The 26,009-nt window shown below is 36.6% G+C and overlaps 1 protein-coding gene across 1 annotated transcript in view; it reads right to left on the minus strand.

Moving 5' to 3' along the window:
* The window catches only part of ABCA13 (ATP binding cassette subfamily A member 13), a 489,034-nt gene that overhangs the window by 7,133 nt on the left and 455,892 nt on the right, over nt 1–26,009 (minus strand). The window contains 3 exon segments of the mRNA XM_055124812.1: nt 19,371–19,463; nt 22,713–22,816; nt 24,625–24,759. Coding sequence (XP_054980787.1) covers nt 19,371–19,463; nt 22,713–22,816; nt 24,625–24,759 — 332 coding nt within the window.

Genomic DNA, 26,009 nt, shown 5'->3' on the forward strand with positions numbered 1-26,009 from the left:
TAGTAAATAGATTATCATTATTATGTAGTTGAGATGCATGTTTACAATAGTATTACTATTTATGTTTTTGTTAAGAAAATGTAGTGCACTTCACCATGACCCAAGTGCCAAAGACCCTTCACTGCCATCCTGATGTCACTTCCAGTATACCTCTTCCTTTCCCTCCTTTGCCCTTCCTACAATAATTGGTAACCCTAGTTGTATAATTTATGGCCAGAATTTGTTGTAACTAGATACTGTCTATTACATTCATGTGTTTATTTTTGTACTACATATGAGTGAAGAGATTATTTGATATCTGTCCTTCTTCCTCTGATTCATTTATCTTAAATGACACATTCTAGTTACATTCACATTGCCACACAAGTCAATATTTCAGATTTTCTTATTGTTTTAACAATTTCTGTATTCACTCATCTGTCATTGGGCATTTGAGTTGTTAGCATCTTAGCTATGGTGCATAGAACTGCAGTGGTCATAATGAAATACATGTCAGTTTATCATATTTCCCTTTATTTATTTTTTGATGTAATGTATTTCACAATTTCTATTTTTATTGTTTTGTACTTTCCACTCTACACTCCAACACTTCTAACACCACAGTGTCAACAATTCTCCAACATTCTACCATCTTCCATTTTGCAGACTCAATTCACTGTTCTTTTGGCACTCTCTCCAGGCGTGTTACAACTGGGGATTGTTTAACAAATTGCTTGTTTATTTTTATTCCATATATGAGTAAGTTCATTTGGGTTTTTTTTCTATTTCCTTCTAATTCACTTTTATTAGCAAACATGCTCTAGTTCCATCCAGGTTGCATCAAACTGCATGATTTCATATTTGCTCATCTTTTTTTCTCAGGTTTGTTTATCTAGTTTGTTTATCTAGTTTATTTATCTACTTTAATAATTTTATGCTTCCATAAAAATTTTAGAAGATTTTGCTCAACGTCCCTGAAGTACTATTGAGAATTTTAGGAGCATTGCACTGAATTTATATAATGCATTAGTAGTAAAATTGCCATTTTACTTATGATCTATCTTGGTGTTCCTCTAATTGGGTTTATTACATGGGCTTCTGTGAATCCGGAATGTATGTGTATGGATTGATATTCAAGTTGGTGAAATTCCCACCATGTTTTACTCTTCCGTTTTTCCTTATATCTGGATACAAACAATTGCTCTTATCTGTAACATTTTCTTTATTTTCCATCTTCTTGCTTTGAATAATTTTCAGCAACTTGTTCTCCTTGTAATTTGTCCTCTAGCACATTTATTCAATTCATTGTTTTCACTAATCTGCTGTTCATCTCTCTGTCCTGGTTAGATCTCCTGCTCAGGTTATCCTTTCCATGACTTCTCCTTTTGTTGTTTGTATTGCTTTGTTGCTTTTTATTTTTGGGGAAGCACATCTGAAAGTACTCAAGGGCTACAACTCCTTAATTTTGTTCTCAGGAATTAATCTTGGCAATGCTGAGGGGTGTGGGGTAACTTAGACTCCCTATATACAGAGCATGAACTCAGAATATTGAGTTATCTCACCTGCTTTCAAGGGAAATTTTAAGGAACTTTTAAGGGAAAATTTCTTAAACTTTCTTTTATACTTGCTGGACTTATCCTCTACTGATTTCCTCAGTTCATGAACAGACTTTAAATTTCTTATCAGAGAGGGTTAATATGCTTTGGGAAATTCCTATACTTTTTTTTTCTTTTGGCTATTTGGGTCACACCCGGTGATGCACAGAGGTTACTTCTGGCTCATGCACTCAGGAATTACTCTTGGTGGTGCTTGGGGGACCATATGGGATGCTGGGAATGGAACCCGGGTCAGCCGCGTGCAAGGCAAATTCCCTACCCGCTGTGCTATTGCTAATTTCCTATGCTTCTTCATTGTGCTGCTATGAAGATGATAGTGGCAAGAGTCTAATTTCATGCTAGTCCAAGTGATGATGTGTGGATCTCATTTGTTAATTCACACCTGGAATAAGACTTATGCTGAAGTTTTGCCATCTCAAACCTAGTGGTTCTATTAGACCTTTCTGTTGATATTTTGGGCCACTGCTCTCTACTTTTTGATTTTAGGTGAGATATTGAAAGTGCGTGTACATAAGCATATGCATGTGGCTGAATGGACAGGGCAAGTATAAAACAACTCTCTTGACAGTTCTTCAACACAGAAAGTTTGTAGGTAACTGCATGAAAGTTGTCAGTCCAGGGGGAAGGTTTACTGTCAGTATAGTGATGTAGAAAATGACATTGGTAGGATGTAACCAATTTCAAAAAATGTTATATTCATACCATAGACATTTTTTTTTGCTTTTTGGGTCACACCCAGAGATGCTCAGGGGTTACTCCTGGCTCTGCACTCAGGAATTGCTCCTGGCAGTGCTTGGGGGACCATATGGGATGCCGGGGATCGAACCCGGGTCGGCCGCGTGCAAGGCAAACGCCCTACCCGCTGTGCTATCACTCCGGCCCCGACATTTTAAACAATAGTCTATATTTATCAATATTTTGCCATATTTCTGGTGTTTTCTGTGGTTTTAGACAAATAATAACATATCAGTAAAGATTTGTTGAATATAAAGCAACAAATGTATTTATTCAAATAAATGTATCTGAATTGTTTTTCAGTTTGGTTTACTGATTTATCTGTTCCAAAACCTACCACAGTGCTGCAACTGATAATTTAATGAACTAATGATTAAATGCATGAATATTTTTTTTTACAAAACTTTGGAAATATATAACTCTTCCATAAATTTTCTAAAGACAAATATAACCCTTTTCTGTTTAATTTGATTCACTTTTAAATGAACAGAAACTTTCTCAAAGAAGAAATCCAAATAGCTCAGAGGCACATGAGAAAGTGCTCTACATCACTAATCATCAGGGATATACAAATCAAAAAAACAATGAGATATCATCTCACACCACAAAGACTGGCCCACATCCAAAATAACAAAAGCAACCGATGTTGCACTCTCCTTCACTGCTGGTGGGAAAGCCAACTGGTTCAGCCCTTTTGGAAAACAATATGCGGACAATTCTCAAAAAAATAGAAATTGAGCTCCCATTTGACCCAGCAATACCACTCCTGGGAATATATCCTGGAGAGTAAAAAGGTATAGTAGAAATGACATCTACATTTGTATGTTCATTACAGCACTTTACAATAGCCAAAATCTGGAAAAAAGGAGTGCCGAAAAACAGATGACTGGTTAAAGAAACTTTGGTACATCTACACAATGGAATATTATGCAGATGTTAGAAAAGAATTTGCATATAAGTGGATCAATATGGAAAGTATCAGGTTGAGTGAAATGAGCCAGAAAGAAAGAGACAGACATAGAAAGATTGAACTCATCTGTGGAATATAAAGTAGCAGAACAGGAGACTAATACCCAAGAATAGTAGATAAGAACCAGGAGGTATTCCCCACAGCTTGGAAACTTGCCTCACTTGCTGGGGGAAAAGGCAGCTGAGGTAGAGAAGGGAACACCTAGTAGAGAATGTTGGGAGGACCCATTCGGGTTGAAGCTGCGTGTCAAAAGTAGACTATAGACCGAACATGATGGCCGCTCACTACCTCTATTGCAAACTACAACACCCAAAAGGAGAGAGAACAAAAGGGATATCCTGCTGCAGAGGCAGGGTGGGGTGGTGGTGGTTGGGGTGGGGGTGGTGGGAGGGATACTGGGAACATGGGAACATTGGTGGAGGAGAATGGACACTGTTGGAGGGATGTAAACGAAATGCAAACATGAAAGTTCATAAGTTTGTAACTCTACCTCAGCTGATTCACTAATAAAAATTTTAAAAAAAGATTCACTTTTCAGGTGTATCTATCTTCCAAAGATGGTTCAACATAATCTAATTTTGTTTCAGTAATCTTCATGAACAATCTTCAAAATCCTAGTCTCTATTGATTTTCCTGCCTCCTGCACTGGTATGAAATTTCCCTGAAGTGTGTATATGTCCCAGCAGAAACCCATCATTTCAACTTGGTCATTTCTAATAAATTTATGATTGATAGGTTGTTGAGACTATCAATAGAATACAAATGAAATCGTACATGAAAACATTTTACTAGCTCTTCAGGTTTTGAATATTCCAACTTGGGTCAGCTATATGCATTACAGCTGACTCTCCTTTGCTAGTCAGTATGAATCAGAAGCTGTACTCACATGGGTCATCTGAAGTACTCCCCAAAATCTGAGTACTTCTCAGAGAGTTGGAGGGGTGTCTTAAAGGTGACATACATGCTGCATAGAGTTCTTTTCTATTTCTTGAGAGGGTTAGAGCAGGAAGAGTTTTTAAGACTGTAGATATTATTGTAGTTTAGTAGTATTAGATTTCTGATGACAAGTTAGCACAGTTATAGTACTGCTGATGTTGAATCTCAATGGACATCCTGAGATTTAATCTAGCTCTATAATCCTGTACTAGATATAGGACTTGAAGAATACCACTTTTCTAGTCTCTGTTATAGCACCTAAAAATGAAGTAATCATACTATATGTTCGATAAGACTAGGAGAGGATTGATTAATTAATCAATTATTATTAATTAATCAACTAAATTAATTCTGCATATCACTCTTAATAGTTTCCGGCACTTTAAGTGTAAGGAAGTAATGAGATTTACAAAACATATAGGGTATAACCAAGATGGTGTCAAGAAACTCAAAATGTGTTTGGAAAATACACAGAAGTGGTATGAACCTGAAGCTAACTCACTCAGTGTAGTGAACTAAGGGAACAATGAGCAGATAGATAACCTCAGACTGTGGGGACCATTAGTGTCTATTTTAACTAATTTCAGTCCTGTTGGAATATTTTACGAATGTATTTTAAATTGTAATTCTAAATTTAATTGAATAAATTATCACTGTAATCATATATTTATAAGCATATAAACATTTAAAATTTATTCAAGATAAATATTAATTTGAACTTCAGTCTTACTCTAGAGTTGGAATTATGCCACTTCAAAAGAAAAACTCAGAAAATATTTCTTAAATATGTAAGAACAACTCTTAGGCTACCTAGGTTTTCAAATAAAAAATTATAAAAACATGGCATGTTAAATCATTTAAAATAATGCAATTATCTAGTTTATATTTTTATTATTAGCATATGTATTCTATATACACATATATACATTCTGACTCTAACATATAAGTTTTGCCAACAATCTAAATTTTATGCAGACTGTTTTATTCCTATATTTTCCAAGGTCCAAACGCTTTCAAAGTAGCCAAGATGTCATTCCATGGTCTAACATTTATAAGTAATTCTGTACACATTCTGTACACATAATTTACATAGAGACAATTACATAAAGAAAAGTAGGCCTCACCAGTGAAGCACTGATAATGAACATCCAATCACTCTTGTGCAATATTTGGAAAACACATTTAATTTAATAAATATATATTGTTAAATATTATATATACATAAAATAAATAATTTTATTAAAGACTAGATGTAACATTTTAATTAAATGATAACAGAAAACTCAACAACATACCAGTAGAATAACAAATATATATAAATATAAATAGTATAAAATATCATATTACTATTATTTATATTTTTATAAATTTGTTATTCTACTGATATATATATATATGCACATATTTTCTTGTCTGGGGCCATGCCTAGAAATTTTTAGAGCTCACTCCTGTTTTGTGTTCAGAGATCAAGTCTGGTGATTGGGGCCTATGTACAGTTTCAGGAATCAAACTGGGTTCAGCTGTGTGCAAGGCAGACACCTAAATACATTTAATATATCTTTGGCCTCCCATATCTTAAAAACTAGAAGCTCTAAGAATGCAATGAAAGAGTGAGGATAGATTACCTGGGTTAAATATGAAAAGCAAGCTTTTATGCAAGCACTTGCATAAAAGGTGCATAAAAGTTGAAGTTGAGGCCTTGTACTAGAAATGTCTTTTTGAAATCTCTCTCCTCAATGGGGAACTCACTGACAGAGATAACCAAATGATGAGCACATGAGCATGTACGTATTCTAAACTAGACGTAACACACATTATCCCATCTACTCCCAAGGATTTATATATATATGTATATATACGTATATATATAGTAAATTAAATAGAATTATGAAAGCCAGAGTAAAGATACTTGCCTTGCATGCAGCCAACCCAGGTTTGATTACCATATAGACCCTGAGTCCCACCAGAAGTGATTCCCTGAATTCAAAATTAAGTAATCCCTGAACCAGTTGTTTACTGGTTATGCACATCCAAAATAGAATGATAAAATGGCTCAACTTCTTGCAACTTCAAGGAGGCCTGGGGCCATCACTATTACAGGCCAACCAAGTGCACTGGTCAACCCGAAGCAGAAGATTGGTCAGTTCCTGCTCACTGCATAGCACAATGCATAGTTCATAGCTCATTTATTGATAGTTCACTTTACCTGAAAAAACATCATGTATGAAATAGAATAAATGACATTTTTTTTCTATAAAATCTGTATGACCCAAAGAAATCTGGAGACTTTCCAGTTACCCACTTTTACTGTCAGGAATGGGGCAAATTCTTAATCCAAAAATTTGTCTCTCCAGCTTGAGTGCACTTTTTTATTTCAACTTCAATTAAATTTGATGCATAAAACATTTTAATTATTGTTTATGCAAACAGGATTTCTGTCAGGATTGTGTATTGAAAATGTTTACATAAAGATCATCTGACAAATAAATAAAAAGCAGCATCTAGCATCAACCTTTCCCTTGAGGAAAAAATATTCTCAAAATTTACATAAGTTCTAAGTTTAAGTCAAAATTTGAATTTGAATTTGAAGAAAATTTGAATTTAAAACAAGGAGGAATGACCATAAGACCCTGTTCTTTTAAGGGGATTGGATGGAAGATATATTCGGGCTGTATTCAGGGATTATTTACTCCTGGGTCTGTGTTCACTTTAGCAGAGGACAGGGCCCATACACATGTCTGGGTTTCCATGGGGTCAGCCATTACAAAGCAAGTGTGTTCAACATTGGCCTCTGGCACCTAGCTATTAACTTTTAAGTTAATGATTTGGTTTATTACATTCTTTGTTAGAGTATATTCTAATCAGAAAAAATCTTTCTTAACTGAATTTTTAAAAACTGAATTTATATATATGGATATATACATACACACATATATATGTCCTTTCTTTTAAGGATAACCAAAAATCAATTTATTTAATTTTGAGTGCTCTGAAGAGACATTAAGATCTATCTCTCAATTCTGAAATAAAGCCTCTAAAATAAAGATGAATCAAATCCATACACTCCCGAAGGCTCTAGGAAAGATTTTCTTGCATGTTGTTTCTTCTTTTTCCATGGTAACCTTGACTTGGATAAGCATCACTCCAGTCCTCACCACCATTGTCCCCTGATGTCTTTCTTTTGACTCTTATCTATGTACTCTTGATTATTAATTTGGGGGGTTGGGACACACCTGTGATGCTCAGGGCTTACTCCTGGTTCTGTGCCAGGGATTACTCCTGGTAGTGCTCAGGGCACTACGTGGGATAAGGGAATCCCAGGTCAGCTGTATGCAAGTATACTGTCTATTCAGCCCCCTTTATGTCTCTCTTAGTGTCTCATATCTAAGTCTCTTATCCACTTTTTCTATATAAATATTTCTTTTCACAAAATTTATTAATAAAGTAACAACATTTATTATAACATTATGTAAGTTTTAATTTTGTATCATTTAAATTCAATACCTATGTACATTACATTGTTCACAGAAAGTCCAGTTATTTCCACCATTATCATACTGTTGACCCCTTTTCCTTAATTTTCAGAAATCTCCTTCTCCCTTCCCTCTTAGTAACTATTAATTATTCTTTTTTAAAAAAATATTAGAGAATCACTGTGATGTACAGTTACAAACTTATGAACTTTCATGTTTGCATTTCACTCATAGTGATCATTTACCCATCATTTACCCATCATTTACCCACCAGTGCCCATTCATCTCCACCAATGATCCCAGTATATCTCTCACCACCTCCACCCCAACCCCCACCACCGCATCCTGCCTCTGCGGCAGGCCATTTCCTTTTGTTCTCTCTGCTTTTGGGTATTGTAGTTTGCAATAGAGGTATTGAGTTACCTTCATGTTCGCATCTCTTAGTTTTACTTTTAGTACTCTTAGTTCTCATCTTCCAACCTGAATGGGTCCTCCTGACATCCTCTACTTGGTGTTCCCTTCTCTATCTGAGTTGCCTTTTCCCCAGCATGTGAGGCGAGTTTCCAAGCTGTGGGGCATATCTCCTGATCCTTATCTCTACAATTCTTGGGTGTTAGTCTCCCACTCTGTTATTTTATATTGCACAGATGAGTGCAATCTTTCTATGTCTGTCTCTCTCTTTCTGACTCATTTCACTTAACATGATACTTTCCGTGTTGATCCACTTATATGCAAATTTCATGAATTCATCTTTTCTAACAACTGCATAGTATTCCATTGTGTAGATGTACCAAAGTTTCTTTAACCAGTCATCTGTTTTTGGGCACTCTGATTTTTTCCAGATTTTGGCTACTGTAAACAGAGATAACCAAATGGGACTACATTAAACTAAGAAGCTTCTGCACTTCAAAAGATACAGTGACCAGAATACAAAGACAATCTACAGAACGGGAAAGGATATTCACCCAATACCCATCTGATAAGGGGTTGATATCAAGGGTATATAAGGTACTGGTTGAACTCGACAAGAAGAAAACATCCAATCCCATAAGAAAATGAGTTGATGAAATGAACAAAATACATTTTGTTCATTTCATCAAAGAAGAAATCTGAATGGCCAAAAGGCATGTGAAAAAATGCTATTCATCACTAATTATCAGGAAGATGCAGATCAAAACAACAATGAGATATCCTCTCACACCACAGAGACTGGCACACATCCAAAAGAACAAAAGCAACCGGTGTTAGCATGAATGTGGGAAGAAGGGGACTCTCTTTCACTGTTGATGGGAATGTCTACTGGTTCAGCCTTTTTGGAAAACAACATGGACGTTTCTCAAAAAAACTAGAAATTGAGCTCCCATTTGACCCAACAATACCACTTCTGGGAATATATCCTGGAGATGCAAAATAGTACAGTAGAAATGACATCTGCACTTGTATGTTTACTGCAACACTATTTACAATGTCCAGATCTGGAAAAAATCCCTAGTGCCTGAGAACAGATGACTGGGTAGAGAAACTTTGGTCCATCTACACAATGGAATACTATGCAGCTGTTATAAAAGATGAATAATGATATTTGCATGTAATGGATTGACATGGAAAGTATCATGCTAAGTGAAATGAGTCAGAAAGAAAGGGACAGACATATAATGACAGAACTCATTTGTGGAATATAAAGTGACATAACAGGAGACTAACACCCAAAGATAGTAGAGATAAGGGCCAGGAAGATTGCTCCATGGCTTGGAAGCCAGGATCACATGTTGGGGAAAAAGACAGCTGAGATAGAGAAGGAACCACTAAGGAAATGATGCTTGGAGGGCCCGTTCGGGATGGGAGATGCAGCCTGAAAGTAGACTATGAACCAATCATGATGGCCACTTACTACCTGTATTGCAAACCATAACACCCCAAAAGAGAGATACAGTAAAAGGGAATGTGTCTGCCACAGAGGCAGCAGGGGGGGGGCGGTGAATGTGGTGAGGGTGGTAGGAGGAATAATGGGAACATTGTAGGTGGAGAATGGGCACTAGTGGAGGGATGGTTACTAGATCATTGTATGACTGAAACATAGTCATGAAAGTGTGTAAGTTTGTAACTGTATCTCAGTGATTCATTAAAAAATAAAAAAATATAAATATAAATTTAGAGGCTGTAGTGATGGCACAGTGGGTAGGGCATTTGCCTTGCACACGGCAGACCCAGGTTTAATCCCCAGCATCCTGCACCAGGAGTAATTCCTAGTGCAGAGTCAGGAGTAACCTTTGTGCATCGCTGGGTGTGACCCAAAAAGCAAGCAAATTAAATTAAATTAAAATTAAAATAACTAAACTAATAAATACTCAGTTTACATGTCTTCAGGCATTTTTTCATAATCTCTGAATATTTTATTTTATTTCAGATTAACATTTAAGAATCTAAATAAATTTCTGAAGCTGACATCATTGTGAGTGCTTTTCTGTATTTATTTTGACAAATAGTTTCTTCTAAAGAGAAAGTTCAAGTACAAACATAACTCTTATCTATTAAATTAAATCCTAAAACTATGTTTTCTACTCAGTACAAAAGTTAATGCTTGTTTGCAACATAGAGGAAATCAAGCAATTTTTCATTGTTGAGATAAAGTTTAAATGTGATTTTCTGATTAACATGAGAAAAACAAAGCTCTTTAACATGAGAAAAACAAAGCTCTTTAACATGAGAAAAACAAAGTATATATATATATATATACTTATATATAAGTATATATAAGTATATTCAGTATATATATAAGTATATATATATACTTATATATATAAGTATCCTAGTTTAAAGCATGCCCAATAAGATCTGAGAAATTTTCTTTTAGTGAGTAAACAATTTAAAGTCATTTAAAAATATAAACTACTTGCAATCAAACAACAAAAATATTCACATGTTCTTATTGCTCTGTTGAACTCCATATACAGCCCCTGACAAATCATGGTCAGGGGATGATCTCCAGTTAAAATGTTACAAAATGGTACATTTTCTACAGCAAATAAATAAGAAGCATGAATATCAGGAGACAGCCTTTCTTTGGTTTGAGTGTCTGTTCATCATGGGTGAGAAAAGTATCAGATGGGAAAAATCTTCGGGAAATTTAAAAGTTCTAGCAGCTACACTAATCTATCTCATCAGACATCCTGATAGACCAATGCTGGAGTTATTGATCTATTCCCACACCAACGTCACGATGAACTAATGCAATAGGAACTAAGGTACTTATTTTTTCATCTGATTTTTTTTAATCTTCGATTTTACCAACATGAATAAGCAAACACCCCACGGAGGAAAATCACAGAAAACTAATTTGTGTCTTGATAATTATTGCCCAGAGTGAAGTCTAGAGTTCACTGAGACATTGGAAGGAAACACTATCCTTAGATGTGACTCTTCAGTATTCACATCCACTCAGTTAGCAAGTCAAGATCAATAGGAAGGTGGGGATAAAAGAGGCAGCTATTCTGTAAGCACACAAGCAAATCCTTGTGCTTTGAAATGTTTAGGGTATGAAAGTCCTTTTGGAAATGTAATTAGAGATTTTGGGGGCTCACAATGCATGTACTCTACCATTGAACTATATCTGCTGTTTCCTGGAAGATATATAATATATACATATCTTTCAAAATAATTATGTGATAAAAATAAATTATATTTTTATTAAAAACAGAAATAATCTCTTTTTGAAAATCTAGTGTCAGGGATCATTTCCTATGATAGGTAGACAAAGTGGAACCCAGGTGTAGTTTCATGGCCTCTTTGTGAGGTGGTGAGAGGGAAGGCACCTTGGAGGTGCTAATCCGTAACAAATACTTTGCCTAGATTTACTGCAAGCACTTCCCCACATGACCAGAGGTGGGACGACAGGGAAGTGACAGATTCCCTTTTCAAAAATGCCATCTCTCTCCTGCCCTCTTTGTATAAGACAACTGAGACACTTAATGTTTTGTGTGTGCTTGTTTGGAGCATACCCAGCTGTTCTAATGGCTTACTCCTGGCTCTCTGCTCAGGGACCACTCTTGATAAGGTACCAGAAATCATATATGGTGCTGAAAAGAGAACTCAGGTTGCCCACTGTACTATCTCCTGGTCTCAAAGACCTACTCCTGATCAAGCTTCCCAGTTTGTTGCCTGTCCTTACAGAAAAATATTCCAGAAGGATGGTGAAGTAAAATAGTATTGTTTAGGAAATATGAGAGAGAAGAGAAATCTCCATAAAATAAAATAAATGAATTACAGCCACTACTTGATAAGTGAGAAGCCCTCCAAACTGGAATGTTCTGTAATGTAAATAATCTGCACACCTAGGGGACAGGGTGAAGTCAAGAGTCAAGTGCATAATCCTTGCTTTTACAAAGCTAAGATTATAGGCCTTTTCCCCAAGTTGACTGGGCTCTCTGGCTCTTGCTATAGCTTTGTCAAGAAAGAATAATTTTAGGGATATGGTGGTGCCAGCAGGTCAACCTGTATCTGTGGGGTGAGTGCATCAACAGCCTGATGGTGCCTTCAGACTTTCAGATACCCCAAAATTGCTGCTGTGCTTTTGGCCAAACCACAACAACTCGGGGTCAAGTTTACCAAGAAATTAAAAGGCCAAAAGTTAAGTATGTGGGAGACATACCCACAAACCATCTCCAGCTCAGCTGAATAAATTCAGTTATTGGCCTAATTTCAGAGACCCATAAATCTCAAAAGAGATCAAAAGACACAGTTAGAGTCTGTAGTGCGGAGGTACGCGGGAACCCATGACTGAGATCTCCAAGCCCGCTTGGGTCGGGACTGGGCGTCCTTCCCCTAGGTCCCCAGTTTACTAGTAGCTTGGCAGTCACACTCACAAACTGCCCCTAGCGCCATGTAATCTCATCATTGGCCAAGACTCAGAGACTATAAACTAAAGCTCCTGGAAGAGAAGGACACAGAATTCCCTGGACAGTGTATTCTATCTATAACAAGCAACACAAAACAAATCCTCTAGCATTGCCTTTTCGGCAGGTTTGAGTGGTGGTGGGACTGGTGTTGAAATATCAAATGTAACCAAAGTAAGGAGAGAGTATGGGAAAAATTGTCTGCCATACAGTCAAGGGAAGGATTGGAGTGTGTGGAGGGAAATACTGGGGATTTGGGTGGTGGAAAATGTGCACTGGTGAAGGGATGGATGTTTGATGATTGTATGACCGACTAAAGCTCACACACAAAAACTTTGTAACTGTATCTCATGATGAATAAAAAAGGGGGGATAATAAAATAATAAAATAAAATTAACATTCTGAATAAAAAAAGTAATGTGGAATTCATGCCCAATTAACTTAATCAATGGCTGAATAAATAGCAGTACTCCTACATTAAAGAAAAAAAGAAAGAAAGGAAGGAAGAAAGAAAGAAAGAAAGAAAGAAAGAAAGAAAGAAAGAAAGAAAGAAAGAAAGAAAGAAAGAAAGAAGGAAAGAAAGAAAGAAGGAAAGAAAGAAAGAAAGAAGGAAAGAAAGAAAGAATAGCTTTGATATCAGTTAATCTCTTTCATAACCTTTTGTTCCTAAGAAATTGTCTTCTTAAGGGGTTGGGCTGAGGTCCACATCCCACCACCACTGCCATGGAAGCTCATCTACCTCTCTTGTTTCAGAGACTCATAAATAAATCTTGAAAAAGATCAGCTAGAAATAAAAATTTCTAAGATATTTATTCCTAACTGATACCTCTAGGGCAATCTCAGAAGAGAAGTAAACCAGCTCACACCCTAACAAACCCCCGCCTGCTGCTGCCACACCCCCAATCCTCCGCCATGCTTCTGGTCAGACCGCCAGTTAAATATTCTGGAGTATCTGGAGTGAAATCTACAAACTCTACAACACTGAAATCCCAGTAGCAACACACCAGTTTGGATGGGATGTAACGTAGAAGCTAGCCAATCTTGACTACCATAAACATTTACACAGAAGGCTAAATTTGAAATACAGTTTAGTAATAAACCCTGGGACAAGGACTTATTGTCCTCATGGTGAAATACAACAATTTATTTAAATTTTATTCTATGTAAAGATTTTCAATCACCCTGTTAGCTATTTAGCAGTTACAAAGCAATATAAGATAAAATACTGTGGATCTGCAATGGGGATAGGTTTGAGAGCTGGTTGGGAAAAGGCAGTTAAAGGTGGAGGGAGATAACAGTAGAGGTGGGATTGGTATCATAATGTTGAATGCCTGTAAGAAATCATCATTAACAACTTCGTAAACAGCAGTGTTTAAATTAAATTAAACTAAAGCGATATGAGGGGTTGGGGTGAGTCAGTCTTAAATTTGGGCCTAAAGCTTGTCTTAAATCTGGGTTCAGTTGAGTGTCTTGGTCTTTGGCTTGGGCAAATCAAGAAAACTCTTTTCAAATCTCATCTTGGTTTATGTGTTTTCTGAAATTCTTTGCCAAGGGACTCCTGCACAACTATCTACCTCAAATATACTAGAAAGACTTCCAGCCTGATGAAAACAGCTATACAGACATCTTACTCGGTGAAAATTATAAAAGTAACCACTCAAAGTCTCCAAAAGAGGACATAAGGCATACAGGAAGTGAAAAGTAAATTCTGATAAATTGAATGAGAAATGCAAGATTCTGTGATATTTGGCTTGCCACCTGCTTTCTTGTCTCTCATCCCCAGACCAAGAAAATGGAAACTTAGTAGAACAAAGGGCTTTATTTGCCAATGCCAGCATTTCTTATTCTGTTCAAGTTGCCAATGGTAAAGATAAATTCTAGAAAAGTGCAACAAAGAGGTAGAGGCTCATACTTTTTATGATTTATTTAGGCTTGAGAACCACACTCAAGGATTAGTCTTGGCTCTATACTCAGGGATTATTTCTCTCAGTGTGTGGGGGAACATATGTTGTGCCAGGGATTGAATTGGTGTCATCCAAGTGCAGAACAAGTGACCAAACCCCTGTACACTCTCTTCAACTCTGGATTTTTATCTTATATAAAAATGCACATGCTTAAGTGAATGTGTTTGTTGTTCTGTTACTAATTGAAATATACCAAAGGTATAAAATAGGACCATTAGATGAAGGTCTCAGGAAGGAGTATGCTATTAGCAAATAACTTAAGAAAGATACGGGATATGGAGGAATGGAGAAGGAAAACAAATGAAATAAATAATTAGAAATTATATGCAACTACCTTAAAGATATAAATGGGAGGGTGGTATCTCTTATTTCAAGAGATTGGAAGCTTAAATGAGATGTTAAATGAGAAGATGCTAAAGAAGATCAAAAGTGTTGTTAGTACCAACACAGTTGAAGCTATAGCCAGACTGTGCATGTCTTTGTGTTACTGGGAGTCCTTCAGTGAGAAAAAGGCAGAATGCATGGGAATGGAAATCTATATAAGACTCAGGTCTTATTTGTAACCTTGCTTTCCTCCGATTTTTTTTATTGTTCTTATTGCTGTTATAAAAACCAGGAATCACATGTATAGTTGATATCATGACCACAAGTGATACACTTAGTTGTGAGTTGTAGTGGGCCAAATAATGCACTAGTTTTGATGTCAGGATCCCAAGAAATAGCTCTCAGCATATAGAAGTTTCAGGGTTAAAACTCTTTGCTAATGCCTTTAAAGCAGGCACTCTATCCAGCCCCCTCTAGGCTACACACCGGCCGGGGTCTATGCTGATTTCTCCACCACAGCTTAGTTTCTGATTTATGAGATGGGAAGAGTCACAAAAATAAAGCACATAGGGCAAAGTCAAACATAGCACTGTAATCCAAAGCACAACTCCTGTCCTTACTAACTGGCAATAGAGGGAATACATAGAACCTAGCTTAGATTCATTTTATATACTTCACTGCGTCATGTATCACTGTTGTCCCATTGCTCATCGATTTTCTTGAAGGGGCGCCAGTAACATCTCATTCATCCCTGTCGCGTTCAGGGTCAGGGGAATAAAGTACATTATTTTTACTGTTTTTGGCAATCAAATATGCCATGGCTTTGCCGTGCAAAATTCTGCATCACTCTCTTCCAGGAGCTTTGTTTTATAGTCTTTGGGTCTTGGCCATTGATGAGATTACATGGCACCAGGGGCGGTTTGTGGGTGTGGCTGCCAAGCTACTGGTAAATGGGGTATCTGGGTGGAGGAGGCCCATTCCAATCAGAGCAGGTTTGGAGATCTTAGCCACGGGTCCTGCGTATCTAGGTTGTTCTGTCAGTTCCTTCATGGGTGAGGCTCATTTGAGCATGTAGACTGGCCTTGAGCATGGCTGTGGCTGGGTTCTGGAGGTTTTTGGCTGCCAGAGTTCTGCTTGGGGTGAGGAGGGAAACTCAACCCGCACCCCTTCGAGGTGCCCTGGTGAAGACAGCCTGGTGAGGGGCCAGGAGTATATATACTTGCAATAGGAAAATGATTATGTAGTTATTTAATTGCTTATTATGAGGAATCACATGTACTAAGTCCCAGGAAAAAGAAGTCATGGACCTTGAGCACGTAGGAAATATAAGATGGTAAATTCAGAATGGTATACAGGGAAGGAAAGGAGGCTGCTATATTCTTGCCCCGCCATTACCTCTGTGGCACAGCAAGGTGTTGATGAGTCCTTGACTTGGCCTCCAAAATAAAATTTTATTATTTATCCTTTATTTATCATTTAAATATTAAGGAATTAGACATTTCATATGTCATAAAGCCCCCCAAATTATATTATTTAATATTTTATTATGCTCAGTACTTCAGTGTAAAATACACAAGTCACATATAGCTTAATAGAATTCTACTGAACATGTTTACTAATAGTTCATTTCAAGCACATTATATGTTATCAGAGAAAGATGTGTAGTTAACATTCTTGAGCATGTACTCTATACTAAATGATAATGCTTCCAAGCTATTTTATCTTGTAAACTTTGGAAGCTTTCTTTAGAAAGTCTCAAAGAAAACCAAGTATTAAACATAAATTACCCAATAATCTTTCAAAGATTGCATTCATAAAATTTAGGAACATAATATATTATTTTTCTTTTTATTACACTTATTATCAATGAGCATAGTGTCTGTTCAGATAGTTTCCAGTAAATTTACTTAATCATTTGCTGCAAGTAGCAGTAAGCACCCTACTGTTCAGTAGCGGCTGACTGTACATTTCTGGAAACTGGATATTCATTCCCTAACAAGTGTCTCTGTTCATAGCATACTCTACATAAAATTAAACTATTTCAACTTAGTATATGACTGTACCAAACCTCTACCTGCTAGTATATGACTTTACCAAAACCTCTCTACCTAAGACTTCTAGCAGTGGGTGAGGCTCCTGCCTTGCATGTGGCTGACCCAGGTTTTCACTCCCCACAGACCTTCTGTATCCTGAGCACCACCAGCAGTGATCCCTGAGCACACACCACTAGCAGAGCCTGAGCACAGCCAGTTGTGGCTCCACCAAAAAAAATTAACTAAGAACAATGAATCAATGAAAGTAAAACACCCAACAAATTGGGAGAATATATTTGCACATGATACATAAAACAAAGGCATAATATCCAAGATACATAAAACACTCTATAGGTTCAACAAGAGAAACACAACACCATCAGAAAATGGGGAGAGGATGTAAACAAACACTTTCTCAAAAAAAACATAAAGATGGTTAACTGGGCTATAAAAAAGTTCAAGCTTGCTGATAGAAAAAGAATAGAAAGGGCAATGAAATGGCATCTCATATCAGCATGGATAGTATATATAATCATCACCATCATCCCATTGATCGTTGAATTTCTCGAGCAGTCTCAGTAACATCTCCATTAGTCCTAGCCCTGAGATTTTAGAAACCTCTCTCTACTCGTCCTTCCCAATGATGAAGCATTTGAGGCTCTTTCAGGGTCAGGGGAATGAGACCCAGCATGTTACTAGTTTTAGAATATTAATACACCATGGGGACCTTGCGAAGCTCTCCCATGTGGGCAGAAAACTCCAGGTAGTTTGCCAGGTTCTCCCAGAGGGAGACGTAGGCTATAAGATATCTATTCTCAAGTATATATAATAAAGTCTAGAAATAACAAGTTCCAGTGCAAATGTGATGAAAAGGAAGTCCTTGTTTGCTACCGGTGAGATGATAGCATACTTACTTCTCAAAAATATCAAATAGAATTTCCATATGAACAAAAAATTCCATTCTTAGGCATCTTCATCAGAAATACAAAATCTAACATGAAAGAACAGATGCATACCTATGATCATAATATTATTTACAATAGCCAAGGAAAGAATCCAAGCACCCAAGGACAGATGAGTACATGAATAAATTATGGTATATAAGCATATCAATTTCTGCTCTACTATGAGGATTTTCTTGCACTGTGCAGCATCTTAGATGGGATGGAAGACTTTGCTGTATGAAGTAAGCCTGAAAGTAAAATTTAATACTAGATAATCTTGCTCATATGTGGATTACACAGTAATAAAGAAAAAGATCACAAAACCACCAAAAAGAAATTAGCATAAGATTAGAACTAAGAATCCATAAATTGATGTGGGGTCAAGAGTGAGTAAAGTAGGGAGGAAGTATGGGACAATATTGGCAGGATGCTACACACTGGAATTATTGTTATTACTGCACTGCACATATGAAACAATGAATCAATACTATTGTAAACTATGATGCTTCAATTATAAAATAATTAAAAAATGAAACTAAAGATATGTCAACATAAACTAATAGATTAAACACTATCATGATAAAATTAATACTTTGAAAATAATTTGTGCAGCTCTCAATTAAAATATTATATTGTTATTAAAAGTTCTCATAGACATGCACAAGAATGTTCATCACTGTATCACTGTAATCCCGTTGCTCATCAATTTGCTCAAGCGGGCACCGGTAACGTCTCCATCGTGAGATTTATAGTTACTGTTTTAGGCATATCAAATACTCCAAGGGTAACTTGCCAGGCTCTGCCTTGCAGGCGAGATACTCTCAGTAGCTTGCCAGGCTCTCTGAGAGGGACAGACAAATTGAACTTGGGTCGGCCATGTGCAAGGCAAACGCCCTACCTGCTGTGCTAAAAAATAAATGGAAAATAGATATGAAAAAGAAATCAAACATGATTAAATCCAAGAAATTAATCAGCACAGAGATATTATTATTTTATTTATTGAAGTGAAACAAAATTATAGCACCCTTTTGCACTGTATGAGAGTCATTTTTAAAGGTGAAGCAGTACAGTTTGATTTTCTAGGGATAAGATTGGGCATGACCTTTCTACAAGTTATTTTATGTCAAGGAGGTCATATTTCTAATCTTTGCATCTTACTCCTCAATCTTATCCCCAACTACCCTTATGTCTTGATTCTAATGTATCCTCTGGTAAAAGTAAGAATGAAAAGTAAGAGAAAAAAGCTTATGAACAAGTCCTCATAGATACAAAATACCTTCCCCTGGACTCCATGTTGGGAAGGTATAGGGTCTTAATTTTTCGCTGATAATATTTTGCATGCATATATACACTCATACATACATACAAACAACCTTCACTTCAGTTCTTCATCTCTTATTTTATGCCATGATTTATTGGCCCAGTGCCATCACTAAAACATAACATTATGACAATGCTGATTTAAGCAACCATTTCAATTGAAAAAAAAGAAAATTTGGAGTACCTGTTTTTAATATGCTGAGGAGAACCGAGGCAGCGGAAGCTGCCATTGATCATTATGGCGAGTCTTGTGCAAAGTGCCTCACATTCCTCCATGCTAGGGGAGAAAAGAGACAAGTAAAAGATATGTTTGGAAGAGACAAGCTCTGCCTCCTAATTCACTTTGTGCCAAGAGCTAAAATGGGAACCTAATTTTCTCTTACTAGTGTGCAATAATTGAAAAGCAAGACTCTATTTTCGTGTGTTAAAAAAAAGGATAGAAGATGCTTGAACTAAACAGTGAAATTATCAAGTAGACACATATTTTTATTGAACATCAATTTATTGTCTATGTGGAAATCTCATAAAAGCAAAATAAATTGAAATTGAATTTTTTTTATGTAACTAATTATATAGTTTAGTAGCACTAAAGCACTGTTGTCCCTTTGTTCATCAATTTGCTCGTGCTGGCACCAGTAACAGCTCCATTGTGAGTCTTGCTGCTACTGTTTTTGGCATACCGAATACGCCACAGGGAGCTTTCCAGGCTCTTCCATGCAGGCAGGATACTCTCCGTAGCTTGCCAGGCTCTCCAAGAGGGACAGAGGAATCAAACCCGGGTTGGCTGCATGCAAGGCAAATGCCCTACCTGCTGTGCTATCACTCCAGTCCAATTATATAGTTAGCTAAAATTCTATCCTTAGGGGAATAGTTATAAAATTAATGAAAGTGAGTCAGGAATGATCATTTCTGATTACACAAAATTTAATTCCTTTTAGTGAGTAATTGGAATGTAAAGTTCTTATTCTCAGTCTTCTGCCCCATGCTATAGCCATAATCCTTTTTTTTAAAACAAAGGAGTAGGAAAAAAAGGAAGTGCCTCAAATTAAGAGACAAATGGACAATTTTAAAATCTTCAGCTGAAAGATTTTCTACTGTGTTAAAAATTCCTAAATCAATCAGAACATTTCCTGTTTTCATCAGCCTTGAGTCATTTAGACTTTTATATTGCATGAATATGGGCGTGTTTACATAACTAGAGACAAGTTCCTTTGTTTGGGTGCCACATCAAGCGGTGCACTGACTTATTCCTGTCTCTCCTTACAGGGTTTACCCCTAGTGGGGCCCTGTGAACTATTCGTGGTGCCAGGGAATTGAACCTGGGTTGGCTATATTCAAGGCAAGTGCCCTACCCGTGGTGCCAGGGAATTGAACCTGGGTTGGCTATATTCAAGGCAAGTGCCCTACCCACTATATCAGTTCTCCAGGCCTAAACTTAGATTTTAAAGTAAATAGGATATAAAAGAGAAACCACAGCAGTATACAGTCTTTCTTAAAAGTCTTCAGTAAGTATTTGCTGCTTGAAAACTAAGAGGAAATTTTAACATAGTACTAGTTTATAAACTCTTAGACTCTACCTGTGAACATAAATATTTAACAAATAGCACTTCAATAAATATAATTCACCAAATTTAAGAATATTTTAAGTAGATAATACTTTATGGTAGCTCTCTTATTACACTTAATTTCAACATAAACTTTCACTTTCTGAAGAAAAGAAGAAAAAAAGAGCAAGGTCAAGTGGACTGTGGTCAAGTGGACACTGACAAACTATCTTAAAACAACAAAAAAAGTTGACAAAATTAACAAAATCACCAATTTAAGAATTTTGTAGGGCTGGACCGATAGTACAGTGGGTAGGGCATTTGCCTAGCATGCAGCTGACCCGGATTCAATTCCCAGCATCCCATATGGTCCCCTGAGCACCGCCTGGAATAATTCCTGAGTGTAAAGCCAGGAGTAACCTTGCTCATCGCCAGGTGCGCCCCTCCCCCCAAAAAAATTTGTAAAATGACATTTGGAACATAAACAAATGCCAAACTCTGAATAAATAAATAATGATTTTAGTCATTTATTTTCATCAATATAGAGTTATATGGTTGGAACAGACTATAAGGTTTGGCAGTCTCCCTAACAGCATTGAATGGAGCTATGTTGTATGGTCTACAATACACAGCAATAGTTTCACCATATGTGATGCCAATGGAGCCAATCATGAATAGAGATAGACTTCAGTAGGCTAAATTTAGTGATAGTAGCATAAATACAATCTGCAAGGCTGTACATACACATGCAGTAGAGGTCCTAAGGAGACAGGACAGCAACATAGGTAATATCAACCCAGAGACTCTCTATAGGACCTTTCAGAGAAAAGGAATCTAGGTCAATTAAGAAATGTTCATCATGAGTACAAAAATTTTCTCACTCAAAGATATTGTGTCTTCTGCCAGCATTAGGGAAACTATCACATCAATTTTTTTAACTTTCAAGTAAAGTAAAATTTCAGATTCATAAACATATATTTTAGATCACATTATACCTATATCATGGGAAAATACAGTCAAATTAAAAAGGCCTGGTCTGGGTTAGAGAAGGGGCCACTGTGACAAAGAATATTTGGAAATGATCACTCTGGATAAGAACTGTGTGCTGAAAGTAGGTAAAGGAACAAACATGATAATAACCTCTCAGTATCTATATTACAAACCATAGTGCCTGAGAGGAGAGACAGAGAGATAAAGAAGAAAAGTGACTGCCATAGAGACAGGTGGGGGTGGGGGGTGGTTGGGAGGAGAGCTGGAAGCAGCAGACGGGGACATTGGTGGTGGGAAATGTACACTGGTGAAGGGATGGGTGTTGGAATTATTGTATGACTGAAACCCAATCACAAACAGCTTTGTAATTGTGTATCGCATGGTGATTCAATTTAAAAGGAGCTTGATCTCCATTTAATCTCAGAATATTTAGTAAACAATTCATATGACTTAATTTGAATACTTGAATTTTATGAAATCTGAGATTAACATTGAACAAAGTGAAAAATAAGGCAATATTTTGCAATCAAATTACAAGATTGAGTCTATGAAAAAGGGACTGTAAGCTTAATCAAGAGACCTGCTAAAACTTCATTTCAGCTCATTTTTTCCATTGAGCAAAGAGGTCTTTGGCAGAAAATATCCAAACTGTGACTTTGAGAAGGATCTGAGAGACTAGTCCTCCCCTAGAACACGAATAGAGGACAAAGCAGAGATGTAACACTAGTCTGAAACACTAATCGGGGATGAGACAAGGAGGTGGATAATGACAAATCCATTGGTTGGCTTTGCATCTATGTCTCCCTACAGCTGTGTGTCCTTCCTGGTCATCATCTATACAACGCAGACTGAATACTACATGAGACTGATTGTTATGTCTCCATAATAGTGTTGCTATAGGAATGGATCACTGCCTGGATAGCACTAGCCTGGAATTGTGTGCCCCACAACTCTGCCTCTCAGCCTACTATATGAGGAAAGACAAAGCTCACCTGTGGGATGTCAGTACTGCAGCACAGCCTTCTCGAACCTCCTTTATTATTGTTTTCCACAGGTACCGTTTAGAGCAGGGATCCATCCCAGAGCTGGGTTCATCCTGAAGGAAGGAAACAGAGAGATGGGCCTTGGAAGAACCAGTGGAAGCATGCGCAAGGCAGATAGAGCCCAGACCCAGCCGAAGGAGGCTCGTCCTCCGGCTTTCAACCACATTTTCTTTGGTCATCTTGTTAGATAGATTGCCCTTGTTGCATCCTCAATCTCTTTTAAATTTAAGGATAATATATCCTAACAATATATGAGTACCACTCATATAAAATAAGTAAATAGTGACTATTCATAGATAATAAAAGGATTTTGCATATAATCCTAAATTTTTTCTGTCCTTTACATTAGTGGCTACTGTGAGTTTCTCAGGGGAGAACCTAAGTGTGTTAAATGCATATTCCAACAGAGACACAAACTCTCACATTATCATAGTCACTAAAGTATATATAGCCATGCAGTTCATGTCTGCCTATATGTATGGACTCCAGTAGACAGACACAATAATTGAGATAATTTTCAGACATTAGGGATACATGCATAGTAGATGAAAGATATTGTTGAGACAAAAGTAAAAATTGGAACCCAACAATTTAACTCAGATTTCCACCTTCATAATGATGTAATGAGAAATAAACAGAGAGCACAGCTGTGTGGGATGAAAATGTGAGGGTAACTGTGAAGGAGAGACGACCCCATCCTAACTAGAGATGTGCTGAGAAAAACTTCACATGAGATAATTCTGCTGAGATTACACAGCCACTTTCCTTCTTAGAAAGAGAACATAGTTTGCAAACTGAATAATTATAGAACTGTTAGTTCTTATTGCCGTTTTCAGAATACAGAATTATGCAATCATCTTGATTTAGGGTCTTGAAAAAAAAACAGATATAGTAAAATGAAAATCCGGCTAAGAGAGCAGAGCATGATAGGATCATCTTTCCAATGAGTCTTTACAAATTCAATAATCTTCCCACTGAAACATTGAAGTGCTATTACTAATTAATAAACTAGAATGAAAATATATATTTGGCAAGCGGAAGGGATAGTTTTTTTATATTCATCAAATTTTCTACAATTACAAAGATCTATGAGGAGTTCTAGTGAATAGAGTTTAATATTTAAGACAGGAATAACTTTAATTTACTGTTTTCATATTGTTATTGGCTATTTTTAAGTTAAAGACAACTGGTTCTTGACACAGATAACCTATAATTAATAGATTAATTTAATTTTATTATATATTACAAATGACATTGTTGTAAAGTGACTGTTAAAGCTCAGTTCTCTTGTTGAATTATCTCTATTCCCCACCAATCTATATTGTCTCCAAACACTTACTTCCTCAAGATTCACTGTTGGTGGTATCTCTATAGCTATGACAATAATATATCTGAGGGTAAGAAAGCCCTGAAAGGTAATTTATTAGATGAGAAATGTATATTTGTTTTAAGATTAAAGGTACATTCAGGTATCCTCTTTTTTTTTTCTTTTTTGCTTTTTGGGTCACACCCAGCGATGCTCAGGGGTTACTCCTGGCTTTGCACTCAGGAATTACTCCTGGCGGTGCTTGGGGGACCATATGGGATGCCGGGGATCGAACCCGGGTTGGCCGCGTGCAAGGCAAACACCCTACCTGCTGTGCTATCGCTCCGGCCCCCAGGTATCCTCTTAAAATATTATTTTACAAGTAAAAGTTTTATTGATCTTCAATAGGAGATGATTAAAAGATACATTTGTAAATTAGAAAATATTTTAAGGCAGAGTTTGTTAGCTCAAGAATCTACATTTCAAATTTTGAATTTATCTGTGAAGGAACTGATGATTTGAAATCACTGATAACTTGAAATTTCTAAAACGCACCAATAGAAGAAGATCAGGCTTTCCCAGGAGGGCCAGGGCTGTGGAGAGCTTCCGCTTGGTACCCCCACTATAGGTACCCACAGGTTTGTCCACATGGGCTTCTAGGTGTAAACGCTGCACGAGATCCCCAGCAACCTGGAAAAGAGATGCTCTCCTTGAAAACATTTCATTCACTGACATTCTCAACCCTGAATCCTGACCCTTCCTCCCAATATCCTGTTCACTGCATTACAGATTTCCACCATTCCTTGAAATGCCTCCCCTCACTTCAAAAGGATAATTGGAAACTATTCAGTTCAGCTATAGAATCTGTGAAATATCAAAGTTATCTTGTTTAAAGAATGGCTACTTTTAATTTGTAATTTAGTTAATATAGTTAAAATGATGTTAAATTCCATTGTCTTACTAACCTTCAGCACCACCAGAGTGCCCAAGACCCTCTATTACTGTTCTTTTGTCATTTCTAATTCACCTCTTCCTTCACGATTCTTTCTCCTGTCCCCAGTTTGATAATCTTAGTTTTTTAATTAAAGGTCAACACTGTGATATTAACATCCTTGAGTCAGGACTAAAGTAAGCAGTGCTTGCCAGAATTTAGGCAATACTGAGCCCAGAAAAAAAATCCAAATCAAAGTGAGCAGAAAAATTAGTCAAAATTTAGACTGAAGTTGCTTGGTTAAGTGAAATAAGAAAGGAAAATACAATTATTAGATTTTTTTTTAAATGTAGAAGATGAATTATTAAAGAGCAAAAACTAACAAGAAGCAAACTTCTAAACACAGAGAAAACTATGGTAGTTATCATTGTATAATGGAAGAGGATGGGAGAAATGAGCCAAGGGATATTTTTATACGGTGGGATGACACAAAATTTTTGATGGTGGGAAGAGTTACATTTGCATATAAGGGTGTGAAATTACTGCACCCCCACCCATAATATTGCAAATCTATAATAGTCAATTAAAAGGTTCATTTTTTTAAAAAAGGAAACTGGGCAGAAAGTGAGTTGTAACAAAACCAAGATAGAGATAACCTGGGGATATTAAAAAGAGAGTAAATTTCAAGCCTCAAAATTTCCTAAGATTAATCTTTAATTTCTTATTTTATGTCAAGAAGATCATTGTATTGAGGTCATTACTTTGTTCTTACTTCAATCAATAATATAATTTCTCCCAGATTACCATGGCTTCCTTCAGTTTGACAAACTTGCATTTTAATTATTTTTAGATATGCAAAAAACCAAAAAGATTAAAATTACAATGAATATACAATATTTATACAATATTTTATTCCCATCTTCTTTTTATCCAAAGACCAGCATTATATAAATTAAAATGACTCCAATAAAAGCACATAAAAATAAATATTTAATAAGTTTAAAATGAT

The sequence above is a fragment of the Sorex araneus genome, chromosome 2, assembly GCF_027595985.1.
Source record: "Sorex araneus isolate mSorAra2 chromosome 2, mSorAra2.pri, whole genome shotgun sequence".
Classification (NCBI taxonomy): domain Eukaryota; kingdom Metazoa; phylum Chordata; class Mammalia; order Eulipotyphla; family Soricidae; genus Sorex; species Sorex araneus.